The following is an 18,824-nucleotide window of genomic DNA, read 5'->3' as shown; positions in this document are numbered from 1 at the left end:
TTTTGTTGTTCTGATTTTTGTGTTTTGTCTTTTCATCTTGCATTTCCCCCTATTTTGTCATGTTGTGGTTGATATATGTGTTGCCACACATATCACATATCCGCCTCTCCAACCTCGTTTTGTCATTTAGTGTTTTGTCTTTATCTACTGTATTACCTTTTTCCTGTTTTGTCATGTTGTGGGGCGATATGTGTGTTGCCACACATGTCTGATATCCCCCTCACCTGCTTCGTAGGATAGTAATCCTTATGCACAAGATATTTACTCTTTATTTTTCATGAATAAGTGGTCAACATAACATTAAAGTGCCAATTTTGGGAAATGCAAACCACAACTCAAGTTCGTATACTAGTCACTGAAGCACATTCATACATACAAAGTACTGAGTAAAATTTACTTTAAACTCCCATAAGGTAGGGTACTAATGTTTATGCAGTTATGCACGAGTTGCAAGTATTGGTGCAACATATCTCCCAATTTTCTTCCATAAAAATAGAACATAAAAGGGGCACTAATGTGTATAATCAATAATATTTGCCTTTGCCAGTTCCACAAACAGATGTTTTCATAAACTTGGGAGGATAATTGGATACAATTTGTCATTACAGCAAACAGAAAATGTAAATGTGAATCATTACGGTTCTAAAGAAGAATGTATATTATCCATATAATTTTACATCAATTTTACAATCTCAGAATACCCAACTGTTATACACCTAATTCTGAATGTAGTCTACATCAAAAATGCGATCCGTAGTTTCATGAGAGTAACCAAAGGACAAAAAAAAAAGACTAAAAGATATGGCACAAAACAATTCTACACAATCACCTAGTGGTGCCGGAAAGGGGAATGGGGGAATTCTTTGTACAAAAAAAAAAACTAGAGAAGAACTTCTATGTCTTTGGTGTCTTTGGTGTCTTTGCGCGTGATTTCATCATGGTTGCTCTTCGGGCTACATCCCAAGGCTTTTGAGGAGCAAACACACCAGCTTGAGCAGCAAAGAATGATTCATAACCTGGAGAATCAAAGGCAAAACCTGTATGTTTTGATCTCTGCCCAGGTAGTTGAGCCAAAGCATAGCTCCTTGCCTCTTCTGCAGTCAGATGTTCCCGGACCTCTAAAAATTGTGCCCTACGGTTATCATCTGGTTCATGCCGATGAATCTCTTGTATAACTTGATAATCATAGGGAAAAAACCATCTTTGTACCCTGAAATCAAAACAATTTTGAACTCTCAGCAACTCTTCCTTTATCATCTATAATTTGGTCAAATCAGTGAATCACAATGCTACCAAGAAAAAAGAAATTAACAAAATCTCACCCTTGGTAAAGGAAGTCCCCGACAAGAGCAACAACAGGAACAAGAAGTAGTGCAAGATAAAAATAAGGAGTACTCATTAAGACAAATATGACATAGTAAATATTTTCCTGAAATATGAAAAGCGAGGCATTAGTACACAAGAAAACAGAATCAGTTCAAGAACAAGAGACCACTGCTCAACATGACAAGGTCGACTAATCAAGGTTTGAGACTCTATCAGATATATAACTTGTGTGGATTCCTAACAAAATTAACCCACTTCACTTCTCAATTTACTCAACAATTCATCTTACATAATTACAAAAAAAAAAAACACCTAAAATTTTAACACCTAGATGCTGTGCTCTTAACAAAATGTGGAAAAAGCGGCAGGAGAAAAATTGTGGTTCAATAATAAATTTCCGTCCATAACCGACTCCATTGATAAACAATTTGTATCTATTAGATAATTGTATGAACAATCGTAACCATGAAAATATAGAAGACAACAGTGTTAAAATCAATTAATAGATTAGCATATCTTGGTGAGTGTGTGTGTGTGTGTATGCCTATATGCATGCTTGTGTGGATATAGAAAAAGATGAACTGACCTGCCTATCACCGTTAGTCATGATACCAGAGTAACCAAAGATGAAAAGGAACCATGCTACAATACTACCCCAAACACTTATATGATGCCACCTCGTGATGCTATTACAGCACAAGAGAAGACGTATATTGACGGTGACGACGACACAAGTGAATGCCATTGTGCTAATGTCCCACAAGCCAAACATCTTGCCAGCTGAAGTTTGAGGCTTAGAACCAGATGTGGTAACAAAATAAAAGAAGATGAGTGACTGGTACACTGAGAAGAAGGTCCAAATACCAACAACTTTCCATTGGAAAAAGACATTTCTCAATCCTTCCATGTACAGCTGAGGGTATTTCTTTGAAAGTGATGCACTAACATCCTGCGGTTGAACAAAAAAAATTAGCACAAATATCATATCTTAAATAGAAGATCATAAAATAGTTAGAAAGCCCAACCTTGTCAAATAGTCCAAGCATAATCACAGGCAGGGAGGTAAAAAATACATTGTAAAATGCTTGAAACCAATCATCATAGTATCTCTGACCAGAGAACCCAGCTTGAAGGGTGAACCAAAATTGAGTCAGCGTAAAAGTCAGATTCTTGTAAAAGAAATATGTTACAACCTGCAAGAAAGAACCCTTAATGTATGACCCAGAAAAAAGTAGTTACACATATAGCACAGATATGACAAAGAAATAGACACAGACCTTGCTTATTCTTATATATGACCACCTTCCATGCACAAGCAGCAAGTCTGTGAGAAAGCGAAACTGTGCAATTGCAAAATCACTAGCCATGACTGCTTGCATGCCTTCCAGCCCACTAATCCCAACACCAACATGAGCCGCCTGAATCATGCTAACATCATTGGCTCCATCACCAATACTCAATGTAATCTTTTTTGCACCTTTCTTCACCAAGCTTGTTACCTGCAAATATACAAGAACTATTCAGGCTATACAATTGGTAAACGTTTCATGTATGATGATATCAAAACATTAACGTGGTTTGCTGTTTTCTACTTGTGGAAACTTTTTTATTTGACTTTCTAAGATGACCCTCTGTTATTGTTGAACAACTTTTGTAACCTTATTTTGCAAAAGTAAGATCAAACAACCCATAAATAATTTAAAAGAAACAAAGCAAAATACATTATATTTATTTCATAAAATAACTCAACCACCCCACCATCCTCTTTATCAAAAACAACTCGACGACCACCACACCCCCACCGCGAAGCCCCAAAAACGACGGCCATAACTCACATCCGCCGTCAAATGCTCTTCCCTGAAGTCCGCCGTCACTGAGCTGACTCGCTAATTGATGAGATGAATCGATGGGATGAGTCAGGTCTCTGGCGTGTTCGATCATTAGCTGGGTCATTATTGATGAAGGTTAAGGCATGCTTATTAATATGTGAGCCAAGCATTTCAATGTCATTGACTACTCATGTCAGGTTCTACTTTCTCTCCCTGATCAAATTTTTGATTATTTTTGTGGATTTCATTTTTTGATTAATTTCTTACTGGTGGACTGGTGGTTGTGTGCTAGGATGGTTGTTACCGGCGTTCTTCGGGGCTCTGAAGTGGGGTAGCCAGTGGCGGATGTTCCATATGGCTTGAGTGGACCAGGCCCCCCAAACAGAAAATTTAGTGAAATTTTAGTTCCACCACCCCCCAAAAAAAAGAGTAAAAATTGTACTACCTCCGTTTCACAATACATCAACATTTTTTTTCCACGTATTCCACACACTTCTTTGTGTTTTCTGTAGAGGAGTTGCTCACATCTAGACGGGGAAGCATCAGCTTCAAAGCATTATTTTTGTGGAAGTTGTATATGCCATCTGGTTACAGAGGAACCTTAAAAAATTTAGAGTTCTTGCAAGTCTCCTAGCAGTGTGTTTAGGTAATCCTAAGTTGTTAGAAATTGTGTAATTCCTAGAAGGCTTAACATTAGTGCAAGAATTTTTTGTTTGTTTGTTGTATTGAGTTTATTTGAACCTGAACTTCTTTTAGATAAAATGGGTTAATTAAGTTATCATGTTATTTTGTTTGTTGTTTATTGATGTGTGTGTTTGATAAATGAGTTAATAAAAGGGTTGGGTGAGTTTATTAGAGTTGAGGCTTGCTAACCCGTTTATTAAAACAGGTCATGTGGGGAGTCAACGCGATTAACCCAACACGACCCGACCTGTTTGTCAGCCCTAACTGGGGCTCGTGCTGACTACCGAAGACTCTTGGTCAGTTGGAGACAGGAAATGGAAAAGATCTAGAGACTTTGACAGTTTGACCCTAAAGTATTGTAAATCTTTTTATAACTTTCCCCTGAGAGACAAGCCTGAAAAACAAGTGCTGTCACCCATTTTTCAATATAGCTGTATTACTTGAAACATTTTAGGAGCATTCCCTAATGTGCTTCTTTTTCCAAAACATTAGGAAGCTGGATAGTCCCAACTTCCGGGACATTTCTTTTACAAAAGAGCACAGAAAGAAAGATGTAGCAAAGGCCAGAAAGCTACTAAAAGTTATATATGTATAACTGGGAACAAGAGGTTGCAAACTATAAAATTTAAAAGAACAATTCAATAATTTCTGACCTGTGCTTTTTGTAGAGGAGAAACTCGACAACAGACCACTGAAGAACAATTTAGGCTCAGATTCAGAAGTGTTCCTCGCAAACTTGGATCTAAAGCATACATCAGACATTTCCCGTCAATTATAAGTGCTAGTTTTGGTCCAACTATTGTACGGAGAATTTGCTGGGCTTCTTCAACGCAATTCTTCAGCTGTGTTTTGACGGCATCTCTAATGAATCTAGCAGTTTCCACTGGGTCACCCTAACATCACACAGCATTCAAGAATTTTAAGTGAAGATATTGACTTCTTCAGGCGGAAAGCGCCCACCGATAAAGGGAAGTCATAAAGCTTCAAACAAAAAGATAGGCCCAAGAAAAATAGACCCGGCAAATGCCACTTACTCTATCTTCAACTTCTCTAATTTCATCTGTTTCAGAACTGATAATGAATTGTTTCATGTCATTGTTTATCAAGTTGCACGCTGCAAGGCATACAAAATGCAAGACTTCAGATATAACACAAGGTCATAACAGGCTTTGAAAAATTAAATGAGAAAATAAAACAACTTACCATACGCAATATTTATGGCTGTTTCCATTTTATCTCCAGTGAGCACCCATATTTTTATTCCAGCCCTTGCTAACGTCTCTATACAAGCAGGTACTCCTTCTTGAAGCTTATCTTCAATAGCTGTTGAGCCAATCAAAGTAAGATCCTTTTCTATAAGTTCGGCCACCTGCACAACTCAAGACACAGAAAAATGATCCGAACTTATCCCCCAAGAGTATTTCCGGAACACACAGAGCAAAGTAGAAGGCAAACCGAAAACATCAGATACACTAGGAATATAAGCTAAGCTATTACAAAGCACAGAAAATAACTCTTGCAACCATACAGGAACAGGATGTCTAAAATCTCCTAACCTGCTTATTGTGGCACATGCGCACATCACATGAACCCAAAGAGCCAAACTATACGACCAATAAGACAATAAGAAAACGAGTGATAATGTATGGTGATAACATCCAAACAGAAGAAGGCATCAGCTGAACCCCAAGTCAGGTGAACATTGTAATTAGGTCATGTAAACCACTTGACCTGTGAAAATAACTTTGTCTAACATGAGAGCAAGTAACGTTACATAAGGAATAAGCAAGGAACAAGGAGTGATGAACAACAGAAGTGGTAATATCTGAAAGCCGTTTTCAACTAGGAAAGAACTCGGCAAACAAAGCTTCAGAAAAATCAACAAAAAAGGAAAGTAATGCAAAGAAAGTTTGTATATATCGTAGTCCAAAATTCTTAACACAGCAAAATATGGAACAAAAAAAGCATTTCATCTTCAGCCACTGACAGACAGGAATTGCATTGTGATTTGCTTAACAGGCACCAGAAACTTATTTAACAGACTAAACAATGTCATAAAATTGCATTTTTATTTTTATTTTATAAAAAGACCCAAAGAATCATTCAATTAAGACTCTATGAGAAGACAAATACCTCGTCCAGCTTCTTTTCCCGGTCTCGTAAAGAAGATTTGGCCTGAATAAATTTTTCATTCCAGGTCTCATAGACATCTGCGCTCAAATTTCTATAGGCCAGGCACAGTGTGCGTAACCCAGATGATCCAAACTGTTCCAAGTGCTCTCTAGTAGCTTTCTTTATATCCTCATTCCCTTCTCCCAATCTTTCATAGATGACAGTATCAGCACCCTGAGCGACAAATTTTTAAATGAATTTCCAAGTAATTCCAAATTTCAAACAGCGTTCTAAACTAAGATCTATAAAATTCTAGAAGCCGTACCTTGCAGTACAAAATAAGCCTACCATCAGGACATCGACACACAACAGACTGGCGCTTCCGTGTACTGGTGAGCGGGAAAAAAAGTGAGCTACATATACCAAAATAACTTTTTCTAAAAAGAAAACAGCAAGAGAAAAAGAGTGTAACACCTATTAAACTCGAGAACGTTTAAAATTTCATAAGGCACGTCATCAATTTTACCCATCTTTTCAACATGTGACTCGCGCACATAAATGGTTGTCGGTGTACGCCTGGAAATGTAATATCAGAATTAAATGTTAAGAGCTATAGACAGGTGTTTCATACTTATAAATAACACATTAAGTAAAATTCATGGCAGTGTAACAGGACCAAAAATACACCAGCCAACAACAAACCATAAACCCCATAGAAATTAAACAAAGTGAAAACTGACTTAAGCTACTTCATGTTCTAGAATTCCTGTAACAATTCTTCCATGAATGCAAACAAAAATTTCGGTCAGCATGACAGGACCACAAATATACCATCAAACAACAAACCATAACCCCCAAGAAATAGAAATTAGCTGGTATGACTACTACAACAAAGTAATAAGACTGATACCTCATATCTGGCTTAAGCCTATTCTAGATGTGGAAGTCTCTAATACTTCATTTTAAAATACTTGCACATCGGGGGGGGGGGGGGGGGGGGGGGGGGGGGGGGGGGGGGGGGGTTTAAAACTGCAGAAGTTATCCCATGAATAGTAGTATAATTTGCAGACCTGTAGAAGAAGAAGCCAAAATTCTTAGCAGCGACAACTAAAGCTGCCTCATCGGGAGAAGCCGCTTGGTACACAACTTTTTCAGGAGATTCATCACCTTCAGGAAGCACGGTATGACATATTGCAAGGCACCTGAAGAACTCCTAGACAAAAGAAGAAGAAAAAACACAAATAATTTAAGGGGTAAAACATGTAGTCATGCAAAGTAGGATAATGTAAATGCCAGTCTATCAACTACATCCAAACAATTTCACCATCACAGAAGTACAGCACAATTAATAGTAATAGGAGTCCGAATTTCTATCCCCAGCCAAAATCCCAAACGAGGCTTCCCTATATTCCAAACTCTTTCTTCATATTTGATAGCTTTTCTTTGCTAACTTCGTAAAAAAACTGAATATAGTTTTGCAGCAAAAGGAACAAACAACAAAGCCGTAAGAGTTATGCGCTTCTTAGTAGTAGAGTAGTAGACTATTGAGTCCTTTACTATAATATAAAGTAACCAAATCCAAAGATACATCAACCAAAAATAAAATGCAAAAAGAAAATCTAGATGGTTCAGGAACGTTAGTGAGAAGATGCTACAAATCCCATAGCTTAAATAGATCACTTAGCCTTTGATCTTCAAAGTTGTGGTATTTATTTAGGGGCATAGAGAGTAAATATGTTTTCCTTCAGAAAAAGATGTGTTCTTTTGGAAATACTCTCGAAAAATCTTGGCTTGCCAAATATCTCTGGACGGTGGTTGTCGTGATGATAGTAAGATACAATCTATAAACTAAAAACTAGGTCTTGTTCCGATGCTAAAAAATTTAACCCGCAAAGGACTAAATAACCTGTTCAAAACACCATTCAAGAAAAAGCAACTCAAATTGAACAAAATCCTTTTTAAAATCTTTCATAAAATCCAATTTACCTTGCAAATATCAGGATTAGGCTCATTTCTCCATGCACCACGCATAAGCCTAACATCATCAAAATTAAACCCCTTTTCTTGAATTGCATTAGCTGACTTCTGTACCTATCATTAGTAGACAGTCCGCTAAGTTCAATTAGGAAAACACTGAATAATGGCACTTTGAATATGCAAAGTATACCTCGGGAAGTTTAGCGCCTATGCGCTCAGCCAATCCCCTCTCTATTTCAGTGATACCAGTTCCATAGACTTGAGCTCCAATTGAACATTTGAAAAACTCCATCAAGTTTTGTGTAAGAGTCCCAGTTTTATCAGTAAATATGTATTCTACCTACACAACGTGGATGAAGAGTTAGCCCAATCAGCAACTCTACTAGGCAAACAGCATACCGTAAACGAATGACGAGCTGAATCCTCCAAAAGAAATTATTTCAGGGAACAAATCACATATTATACACTCGAAATCTTGAGAAATTGTGGGACTTACAAAGATCATATACCTGTCCAAGTTCTTCATTTAAATTAGATGTCCTAGCCAATGCAGGTGTGTTTGTTTCAGCATGATACATATTTAAATCATTATTGATGAACTGAATGGACTGTAAAAATTTAATCCCCTGAAATGCCATGGAAATTATTTGCTTAGTCATCTACAAGGGGCATGCTCATGGAGAGAATTTATCAGACCATCAGAGTTACCTCAATTGAAACATAAAGTGATATAGGGATGATGGTTGAAAATAAAGTGATCAATGTAAACATAGTCAAGATGATCACCTGCAATAACCAAGCCAAAAAAATGAAACCGGGTGAGAGGAGTTATAGAGAGCAAAAATTAAGATTACATTAATGGGCACATGTGCAGGCATGCAAGCAAGACCCAACACACACAGTTATCTTCTTTAAGAAGAAACACACCAAGAATCTGTTGCTTGGATCAAATTGAAGTTCATCGGCTCCGGACAAATTTCCTCGAAGTCCCAAGTAATAGTACTTGAGGTCTATAAAAATACCACTGAGACACAGCAAAGGTTAAAGGTCTGAACATTAAAATTTTACAAGAGTTTAGTCAAACCAAAAAATTGAAAGGCAGACAGGTTCACTAGATCATACAAAAAATCATAGTACACATCATATTGTACCTGCCTATTGAACCAATGAGGCACATCATAAACAAAGTAGCAAAAAGAGCAAGAATCAATTTGTCAAGCTTCCTTTCCAATGTACTTCGTTTTGAAGGAACATTCATGGTATTCATCATAACCTGTCAGTTGAACCAGGGTTAACCGTAAGTCCTTAATAGATAGCAAACAGGACACGGAACACAAGAAAAATGGAAAACCATGCAGCTGAAGCAAATACTATAGTTTCTATAAAAATTACCTCCCATACAACCCACTTCACAACACAAAAAGGAATTATCTGCCAAAAAACTAATCATGTGCGGCACAAGAACATACCTTAGTCTCATGCCCAGAGTATACCACAGCACCAACAATGTACTCCGTATTTCTCAGACTGCAACCCTTTAGTACAATCAAACAAGTAAAGTCAGCACCAGCTCCTTTTGGTGAAAGAGGCCAGCATGTACTGATGAGAACATGTAGACATTATTATAATATATATGACCAAGAGATAAGTCATACTCTCAGCAGAAGCTGGTTCGGGGACAAAGGTAAAGTCTGCTTTTGAATAATGAGGTTGCCAGTGAATGTATACAAGGAATTATTAGGTTGTTCGCACTGTACTTCACCTGGAGAAGATTAAAGATATGACCTTGTAAGCAAGACAACAACCAAAACAAAACTTACATAAAAGACTAAAACAAAATAATATATTCATCAAATCTGTTTTTACAAGAAAAAAACACCACCGCAATACTTCCTCCTTTTTTATTTAGATGGCACACTTCATTTTGGCCCAAAACTTAAGGAAGGGTGAGACCGTGAGAGTGAAAGTCAAAAGTCAAAGTTACCCCTCATATTACCCACCCACGTGACCCACCCTTACCCTTCTTCTTCTAGACAAGCTCACAATTAGCCATCACCAATTCACCGTCCTTCTTCCTCAAGTCCTCAACCACCTCCACCTTCACCACCCCATCCTTGTCAACCCATTTTTATCTCTCCTCTTGCAATCATGGCCTCTCATCAACCCGTTCTCACAATCAACCATCACCTTCCTTCGAATTCTCTTACTCTCTTTTTCGCACTCCCATCACCGTTGCAACAACCACCAACAAATTAAACAAAGCCTAGCCTCTTTCCTCCTCCTCTCGCACCCCTTCTCAACCCTCTTCTGATCTGGAATAACCATGGAGTTAGACCCATGGATACTCTTCAAAATAGATACATTCTTGCCATAAGAGAGGCAATTGAACCTCTTGAAGCTAGGAGATGGAGAAACCATGGGAACATCGCCACCATTACCAATCTGTGGACTCTCTACCCCATTGTCGATCGATTAGATGAGAGAGAAAGAAGTTGATGCTCTAATTTGATGTAGGATGGGGGAGAGTTCTAGTGGAAGTGGCGTTGGAGCACCGTGAGAAGTGACCGGAGGAATTAATGGTCTGGGTTTGTTTAGGGAAACAGGGGAGTTAGAGAAATGAGTGAGAGCATAATTTACATTTTAATTCACAAAACGTACCCAAAATAGAAATGTGTCAACTAAAAGAAACATCGCAAAAAGGAAGAAGTGTCAACTTAAAAGAACGGAGAAAGTATATGACTATCATAGACAAGAGAGGCAAAAAGGATGCACCAAGAGCTCAACAGTAAATCATAAGTCTCACTGACATGCTAATTGGTGTAATGCCTAAAGAGACGTGGACACCTTATTGAAGCACACGAAACTGTAAATAATTATGACTCCCCTGTAATCTAGAACACTGAGAAAGTTGTTCAGACACGCAGGTGATGCAACAGGGACGGCTTTGAAAACATGATCCGAAGAAAACATCAACAGATCAAAGTTGACAGATTCTAAATTTTCGAGAAGCGAACAGTAAAAGCATCACACAGAGGAGAAATAACTGAATCCATCCACAGCAATAACAAGCAGCATGCTAATAACTCAATTAATTGTCTTTAATTTAAGACCCACCATAACTTCAGTCCTAAAAAAATGCATAAGAAATATAAATAATTTCAACTATCAAAAGAAAAATGCCTTTTTGAACCTAGAAACATTAATGATCAAATAAACCATGACAATGATAAACCTTTGAATTCAGAGGCCTTCTCGGGTGTCAAGTAATCCCATGTCTTCTCCAATGCTTTACGAATCTTCAAATTTGTTTCACCATCCAAATTTGACGTCTGTAATTAAAGAAAGATACTGATCTAAATGTATTGTCACAAATGAAATGATAACTGAAAAGATGAATCCACCTAAAAAAGAAATGAGATTCCCCACTTAAGAGGATATAATACAACCGAAGAAAAGAAATTCCTACATACATCGCATAAAACAACATAATTTTTTGGCTACAAGATTTAAGGACATTTCTTAACCTCAACATAACACACGCCATCTGCATTTGTGCTTGCAAGAAAAAGAATATCTGCCGGGAAATACCCATCTTGCTTGACCTGCAAAAAGAAAATTCAAATGTACTTAGTCCTAAAGTAACTAAACCCAAATTTAATCTCTCACCAAAAAAAATTAAGAGCATATGGCTAAAACAAAATAATGCTGGCTTGTTCTGGTCAAATGTATGATGCCTATACTTGGATACAGTGCTATATATGGGTATGGATCTACGTGTCTGACACAAAAAATGTTTACATTGTAGATTGCGGACACAATAAAAAAAATCCAGTTAAATACAGACATTTGGATACAATAGCATAAACATAAGCGTGATTTTTACAATTTCCACTATTATTTTTGTACTATAAATTCTGTATCTTATTATCTTATACCTTGTACACATCAGTATCTTATTATACTTAAAACTTAATTTTTTGCTACCACTTAACGGAATGATTTGAATCTGTCAAGTGCTTTTTCAAAGAGGCCACATGTCACATAACTGTCCGATGGACTTTATAATAAATCTTACAAGTGATAACACGTAATTTTTGCTACATTGCCTGATGTTATATAAAAGGTTACATCAACAGCCACATAATTATCCTTATAAGATGACATGTACTAGAGAAACACTTACACGGACAATATCGCCAACCTGCAACTTTTTCCAAGGGATTCTATCCCACCTCTGTCCTTGTAGTACATCTACAAGGGTATTGTTTACGGACAAATCATTCTGAAATCGCTTCTGTTAAACATAAACAAAAAAATCAGACAAATAATTTCAAAAATAGTGCCAGTAAACAGATAAAATTTAATATCCAGGAGACCGGGACAGGAGTAGAAAAGAACAACCACCAAAATAAATATGTCTTCCAAAGCCAGAGTAATACAAACAAAATGTTTTTTGTTAAAGCTGAGAGAAAACTCACCCAATCCTCAAAAGCCTCTTTCACAAGGGAAATGAAAAGCACCATACTTAAAGGGGCCACATTTGTTATTGGACTCACGGGACTGCAACAACAGAAAGAGCCCATCACTTCCAAATCAGGATTGAGAAATTTCAATTAGCAAGTACTAAAGAGAGGAACGGGGAAGCAAATGGAAAAGGAACATGAAACAAATCAATCAATGAACTGCAGAGCTCTATTCAAGATTGTAAGAACCAGGAATCTCTCTTTGAAACAGCAGACGGCACAATGGCAAGTGAGAAATGCCAAAATGGCAGTGGTCATCACTTGATACTTGCTTGGCAAAAAAAAATACACTTCATTATTTTTGAAAAAAACAGCAAAAACGCAAATTTGTCAAGCCTATCATCTTCCACGCAGGTTGAATTGATCACAAAAGGTCCAGGCAAATTTTTAGAGAGGGGGGGGGGGGGGGGGGGGGCGGGGCGGGGGGGGGGGGGAGTAAGGCTAAGAAGGATCCTCAAATTGTACATCAACAATACTCATCAATCAGCAGAACAGTAATTTCCAGTTGAGCCAGAATTTCAAGACGATAGTTCCAACACGTCATAGTATAAATAAGCGGGTGTGGTTTTCCAAGGAGTTCACAGTGAAAGACTATACCTCATTGGTGTCCACGATAAAATGGAGATTGTAAGGAAGTACAAATTGGCCACCCGTCTAAACTGTCAGAATGATCAAAACACACTTCATGAAGTCAAGAAACTACAAAATAAAAATGAATTATACAACATATATACGAGTAACACTTCTTATTGCGCCGTGTAAAGACAAATAAGTATACCTGTTCAAATAACCCTTTAGGCAAAAACGTAAGAACATTGTACTTTGTAGTTGAAACAGAGTTCCCCTGAAAAAACCAAGCCAAACTTTTCAAAAGAATATCCTTCTGAGAATAGCAAACAACCAAAGTGCTTCTGAGACAAACTTAAAGGGTAAGATTCTAGGATATTCTGCTACCAGGGGAGTACTTTCCAAGTTTACAAATCAATTTTATTCACAATAGTTACATACTTCCTCTGTTCTTATTTATATGACACAATTGGATTTTTGACACTATTCACACATGTTCCTTTGTCTTCCTTTTGTGATTTATGCTTAAGAAAAAACATAATCGTGTAGGGTCTTATTAGATTCGTCTCAATAAATACTTTTTAAATAAAAAAAATTATAATTTTTTCTTATCCATAATGGAAGTTATTAATGTTTGAAATCGTGCATTGGCAAACGTGCCTAAATAATTGTGTCATTTAAAAAAGAACGGAGGAAGTATTACATGTAATACATCAATCTTCTCCTTTTCACAAATCCGTCCATGGTTTCTTTTGCCTTTAAACCTTGGCTCAACTTTATTATTGATATATTCTGTGTGATAAATATAAACCAATAAAAAAGATATACTCCTTTCATCCCTATTGTTTTCCACAACAGAATTGGCACATACATTAAAGCTAGAATATATATAGACGTAGCTTACGATAGTTGAAATATATAAAAATGGATAGTGGGGCAAGTGGCATTCCTAGCGAGAGAAGATAAAGCATCAACTGAGATTTGTGCAAATAAGGATTTTATTTGATAAAATTTTATTTTTTACACAAATAGAAACGTTAACATCAGTGCTAAAAATTTACATAGCTTAAACACCATTACTGGTAGAAGAAGAATATTATTTTGATTGATAAACCGGTCAGCTGGAATTACAGAAAATGTAAATGGTCTTCAAGCATTCGAGAGGCCTGATTCTCTGCAGTTAACTCTCTAAAAGCTAACTACAACACTAAACAATATTCGACATGATTCTCTCTCACTAATCATCTCTTTATGTAGCGGAATAATCGAGCGGCGACGGACTTTATGAGGTTACGACTGGGATTGACTCCTTTTTCGCTTTGTTTTCCGGGAACATTTCTTCCGTTATTAACTCCTCACTTGCTCCCCAAGCTCCCCATAACTAACTTATAAAAGTACTGCCTAAAGTGAACCTCCCCCCTACAGTTCATTGCAAGAAGTTTTAGATATCCGTAATGTGTGGAATTATTCATCAAGGGATGGAGTTAAGACAAGGAAAGACTTTATTTTTGGCTAGGAAATACTTCCTCCATTCTTTTTCTATTGCAAGTTTTGCAACAGATAATTTTTTTTACACCACTCAAACACTACCCCTTCACCAGTTATTTGTGAATTTTATGTAAGGAAAAATAAGTCATGCGGGGTGTTGTTAGATTTGTCTCGATATGTACTTTAAAAATATGAACTTCTTAATCATTTTCCCTAAAAGGTAATTAAAGATATTAATGATTAAAGTTGTGCATTGGCAATCGTGAAAACTCACAAGTTGTAGTAGAAAAAGCAGATATAGCACGGAGGAAGTATAAAGTATAAACACTCTCAAATTGTGAATTACAAATTCACAATGGCCTCACAGAATCAAGAATAAACTTAAGTCCATCAAATATTTCATACAACTAAAGCAACAACCATAAGGGACACTTTCAAAAAAAATCCCTCAAAAATATATGTTACTACCTTGTTTCCAAGAACATCGCTCCAATTAGCTTTTAAGGATGTTTCATAAAAATTCCACCATACCCATTTTAGGATATATGCTATCTCTTTTCACAGTGCAAATACCCAATACACCCTTGTTGACTTTCCTAACTCCTTTACTCCCTTGGGGTTTGTGAGTAATTCACATGTATTTGCGGTCCTCTCTCAATTTTACCCACTTTCTTAATTCTTGTACCTCCCCTCCCCTAGGGAAACATCATTGAAGTACTTGATTTTAAAAAATGATCTTCTTTTTACAAGAAAATCTTAGATATTTTGAGTATGCAACTAATCCGAAAAACAGAAGAAGAAAAAAAAAGTATTTTGGAACAATATCCTGAGCTTGACTCAGGTTAAACACTAGTTCTAAATTAAAGACAATATGAATTCTTTAAAAAACTCAGACCCAAAATACCAAACCTTAACCAAAAAAGAAAAGTAACAACTAACAACTACTTCCCTGTTTCTCGAGAACACAGAATCTATTTCTAAGACAGTCCAATAAAGAAGATTTCCTTTTCCATAATGAATATAACTACCTCACCACTATACTATTTAGTGTTTCACTAAACAAATTTCCAGAGCATATGCTCATAGCTCCACAAACACCGCCATTGGAAAACATAAGGAAAACAAAGATTTTGCAATCACATTATACTTCATAAGAAGTACTACACATTAATGTGATTATGGCCCTAGAAAATATATTCAGCGGTTCAGCCTCCCTTCCTTTTCTGCTAGTCTGCACCATTCATTTCTTTTAAGTAGTTGATTACCTACAGAGGTCCTTTTTTTTAGGGGATTAGTATCAAGAAACATTACGAGTTAGCTTTGAGTCTGGACATGACATGGTATGTAATATTTGCAATGACATTGACCTTATGGATGATAAATAGACCTTAGACAAATCCCTTTTTTTAGGCTACTGTATAGCTAGAGTGAAGTGTTAAGCTCTAAAAGCACTTAGATTTTTACCTAAACCTTCCTTTTGTGCATTCCCCCCGCACACACGCACCCTCTCCCCACGAAGTATCAAATGACCCCTGAAGTCACTATTTGGATAATTTTTCACAAAAAAAACAATGGGAAGTTATCACCAGCAATAAGGTTCAAATTTTAATTGAAAAAATTTAGATAATCCCAAATACCCTAACCCCAATTCCCCTAAGCTAATTTTCTCCTCCGCCCCTTCATTTCCTTTCTCATACTACTAGTTGTGGCTCCCTTAGTTTTAAAAAGCGCGAAGCGCACTAAAGCGCAAAAGGGCCCTGGAGCTTAAGCGCAAAGCGAAAAGCGAAAGCGCACGCTTTTCGTAGGCGAAGCGCACCCGGAAAGAAATAATAAAATTCCAAAAGTTCAGAAAATATGGAGAAAATATGGAAAGAAAAGATGATGAAAAAAGAGAAATCAAAACGATGAAAGAAAAATTCAGAATCCGACGGGACAATTCTGGCGAGAAGGATAGAGAAATCCGGCTACGGGAGAAAATTGCACTAGGATTTTCAAAAACTTCCTAAATATTCGTTTTTTTAAAAAAAGAAATCACGTGATACTTTAGAAAAGAAGATTAGAGTAAAGTGGATTTATTTTTTATAAAAAAAAGGGTCTGATGTGCCCAGGCTTGTGCCCAGACTACAGGAAGCGCAAAAGCGCAGAAGCACCGAAGCGCTAGGAAGCGCGCGCTTCTTGTATGTCGCTAGGCTTCGGCTGGCAGAAGCGTTTTGCTGTGAGCTTCTGGGCTTCCAGGGCTTTAAGAGCAAAAAAGCGCGCTTTTTAAAACTAAGGTGGCTCCTTTCTCCACCCCCCCCCCCCCCACCTCCCTCCCCTCTTCATTTCATTCTCTGGCAAGCCTTCGCTGCCCCTCTCCATAAAACCATCATGCACAGCTTGGCATAAACATGAAAATCATTTTCCCTCGCCAGATAATTCTCCATTATCTGCCTCTTCATATGTATGGCTTCTATGGTTTATCGTTCATCTCAAACCTACTTTTACAAAGTGCTGCTTATTTTTTGTCTAACTTGTATGATTAATCCTAATACAATATTTGCATGTCCAAAAATTAGACAAAGTACTTTCCATGAAACAAGAAATGCAAGTAACATCAGATGCAAGCCCATCCAATCTGCTCTACTAACTTGGCATAGAAGGGCATACATTATTTGTCATCTGAGTTCATCAAAATCTACTCAACACCCACAATTTTAGCTTCTACAGAGTAACACTCACTCTATGCTAAGTTCATAACTATAACAATTTTTGCAAATTGAGCAGGGATATGAAGCACGCAAAATTTCATCTCCAAATCCCATTCATTTTGCATCTCTAAACGAGCACAAGAAGAGCTTCCAGGTGAAAGATGGTCAACATTCATGACTCAAAGGACATTCAGGAACAACTGGATATATATGAACAGGATTTGTAGCAAGATTATTTTGTTAACACAATGATCAAAGGTTTAACGAAAAGTACCCTGAAACATTCATTCCCAACCAAGATAAAGCATACTCAAGTTTGAGCCAAATGAGCAACCACCATTTCTTAGTTCCGGAATTATTAAAAGTATGATCACCAGATCAGCAGACTCCATAGCAATTCCAGAGTTTGTAAAAGTGCATTATTATTCAGGGCATATTGTTAACCATTATACCCAAAACAAACAAAAAAATGTTTTCCATATAGGCAAGTTAAGACAAATGCAAACCTTAATTCAGTCATCCATCCTCAACCAGCATACTAAGAGCTTAAAACATAATTGTAGATATTTAATAATTGCAAATTAATACCGAAAATATGACATCAAAATTATAAAAATAAAAACTTGCTGTTTTTCTAACCTTGAATTTGGTGAGGGCATTGGTATCACGGTCATTGCAATAGATGGTGCGGTGAGAAGGTGCCTGAGGCTGAACACGACCAAGTCGGACCGAACGAGTCGAAGATGAGCGATCCAAACCCGATCTCGACGATGATTGAAGCCTATCCCACCCCGCCATCTCCCGCCCTCGCTTTTATCCTTCAAATTTACAACCCTAATTTTCAAAAATCTCTTCTGCTTCAAAAAAATTCAACAATGGCGGAATTGTTTGGGGAAATTTTCAATTTCTTTTTGAATTGCGAAAAATGAGGAAGAAGATGAAAGGATGTTTGTTGTTCAAAAATGAGTGAGGATTCCAAAAGATTCACCCCCCATTTTTCTCTCACTCCACGTTCGTCGATCGCCTGCTTGAATAGGTCGGGTTGAAGTTCTGGATTTTCAAGTTCGAAGAACTTCCCCTGAATTTTGTTTTCCTTTTTCTTGTATCGAATTTTCTGACTGGTTAGGCCTTCGCTAATTTTTTAACGGCGATGGTCAAGTTCTTCATCTGCGCTTTCTCTCACCGATGACGCGATTCTTTCCGCGTGAATAATATTCTATTTATCATACGTTTACAAATCGTGAACAAATACGGTCAAAACTAGTAAGTTAAAGACCAACGATTTTATTTTTGACTTGTAAATTGTTTATACACAACTCGTTTTAAATTTGGTTGTAAATTGGTTTGTCCATATACATCTAAATATCTAATTAAAACTCGTTTATAACCTTTTGAAAATTTGTTGCAGGAAATTAAAACTCTTAAGAAACACAAACAAATTCATCAAATATACTTATAAATAAAAATTTATAGTGACAAAGCCCAACTGCAGAAAGACCAATTATTAGCCCCTGTCACTAATGAGGAAGTCAAGTATGCTATGTTCTCTATTAATGGTGACAAAGCCCCTGGCCCAGATGGGTTTGGGAGCCATTTTTTCAGAGAAAACTGGAACATAGTTGGGGAGGATG

General features: G+C 37.0%; 1 protein-coding gene across 2 annotated transcripts; it reads right to left on the bottom strand.

The window, feature by feature from the left end:
• Positions 1–640: 640 nt before the first annotated feature.
• LOC110789544 (phospholipid-transporting ATPase 3) lies at positions 641–18,407 on the bottom strand. Of its 2 annotated transcripts, none has more exons than XM_021994238.2 (27): positions 17,833–18,407; positions 13,230–13,295; positions 13,049–13,110; positions 12,407–12,488; positions 12,112–12,222; positions 11,453–11,530; positions 11,161–11,257; positions 9,584–9,690; positions 9,398–9,463; positions 9,080–9,201; positions 8,856–8,952; positions 8,637–8,714; positions 8,438–8,554; positions 8,119–8,268; positions 7,938–8,042; positions 7,022–7,164; positions 6,426–6,527; positions 6,277–6,340; positions 5,973–6,185; positions 5,043–5,208; positions 4,874–4,953; positions 4,493–4,732; positions 2,604–2,825; positions 2,352–2,519; positions 1,913–2,275; positions 1,323–1,429; positions 641–1,210 (listed from the first exon to the last, which is right to left on the bottom strand). In XM_021994238.2, the coding sequence occupies exons 1-27, from the start codon at positions 17,989–17,991 to the stop codon at positions 895–897; spliced, it is 3,681 nt and encodes a 1,226-aa protein (XP_021849930.1). In that variant the 5' UTR covers positions 17,992–18,407; the 3' UTR covers positions 641–894. The 2 variants fall into 2 exon arrangements, with proteins under 2 accessions (XP_021849930.1, XP_021849931.1); XM_021994239.2 differs by having other exon boundaries at positions 13,049–13,105.
• Between the last annotated feature and the right edge of the window lie 417 nt (positions 18,408–18,824).

The sequence above is a fragment of the Spinacia oleracea genome, chromosome 1 (genome assembly GCF_020520425.1).
Source record: "Spinacia oleracea cultivar Varoflay chromosome 1, BTI_SOV_V1, whole genome shotgun sequence".
In the NCBI taxonomy this organism is placed as follows: domain Eukaryota; kingdom Viridiplantae; phylum Streptophyta; class Magnoliopsida; order Caryophyllales; family Amaranthaceae; genus Spinacia; species Spinacia oleracea.
Note: the sequence above shows the minus strand (reverse complement) of the source record. Positions and strands in the feature narration are given on the sequence as shown.

What these genes read in the sequence shown, in the direction of transcription:
- LOC110789544 (XM_021994238.2), bottom strand. Translation starts at nt 17,991, where the DNA reads ATGGCGGGGTGGGATAGGCTTCAATCATCGTCGAGATCGGGTTTGGAT. An exon ending in TTATCGTGGACACCAATGAG is followed by an intron (nt 12,489 to 13,048) that starts GTATAGTCTTTC and finishes CTGTTGTTGCAG; the next exon opens with TCCCGTGAGTCCAATAACAA. An exon ending in TGCTTGGACTATTTGACAAG is followed by an intron (nt 2,276 to 2,351) that starts GTTGGGCTTTCT and finishes GTTCAACCGCAG; the next exon opens with GATGTTAGTGCATCACTTTC.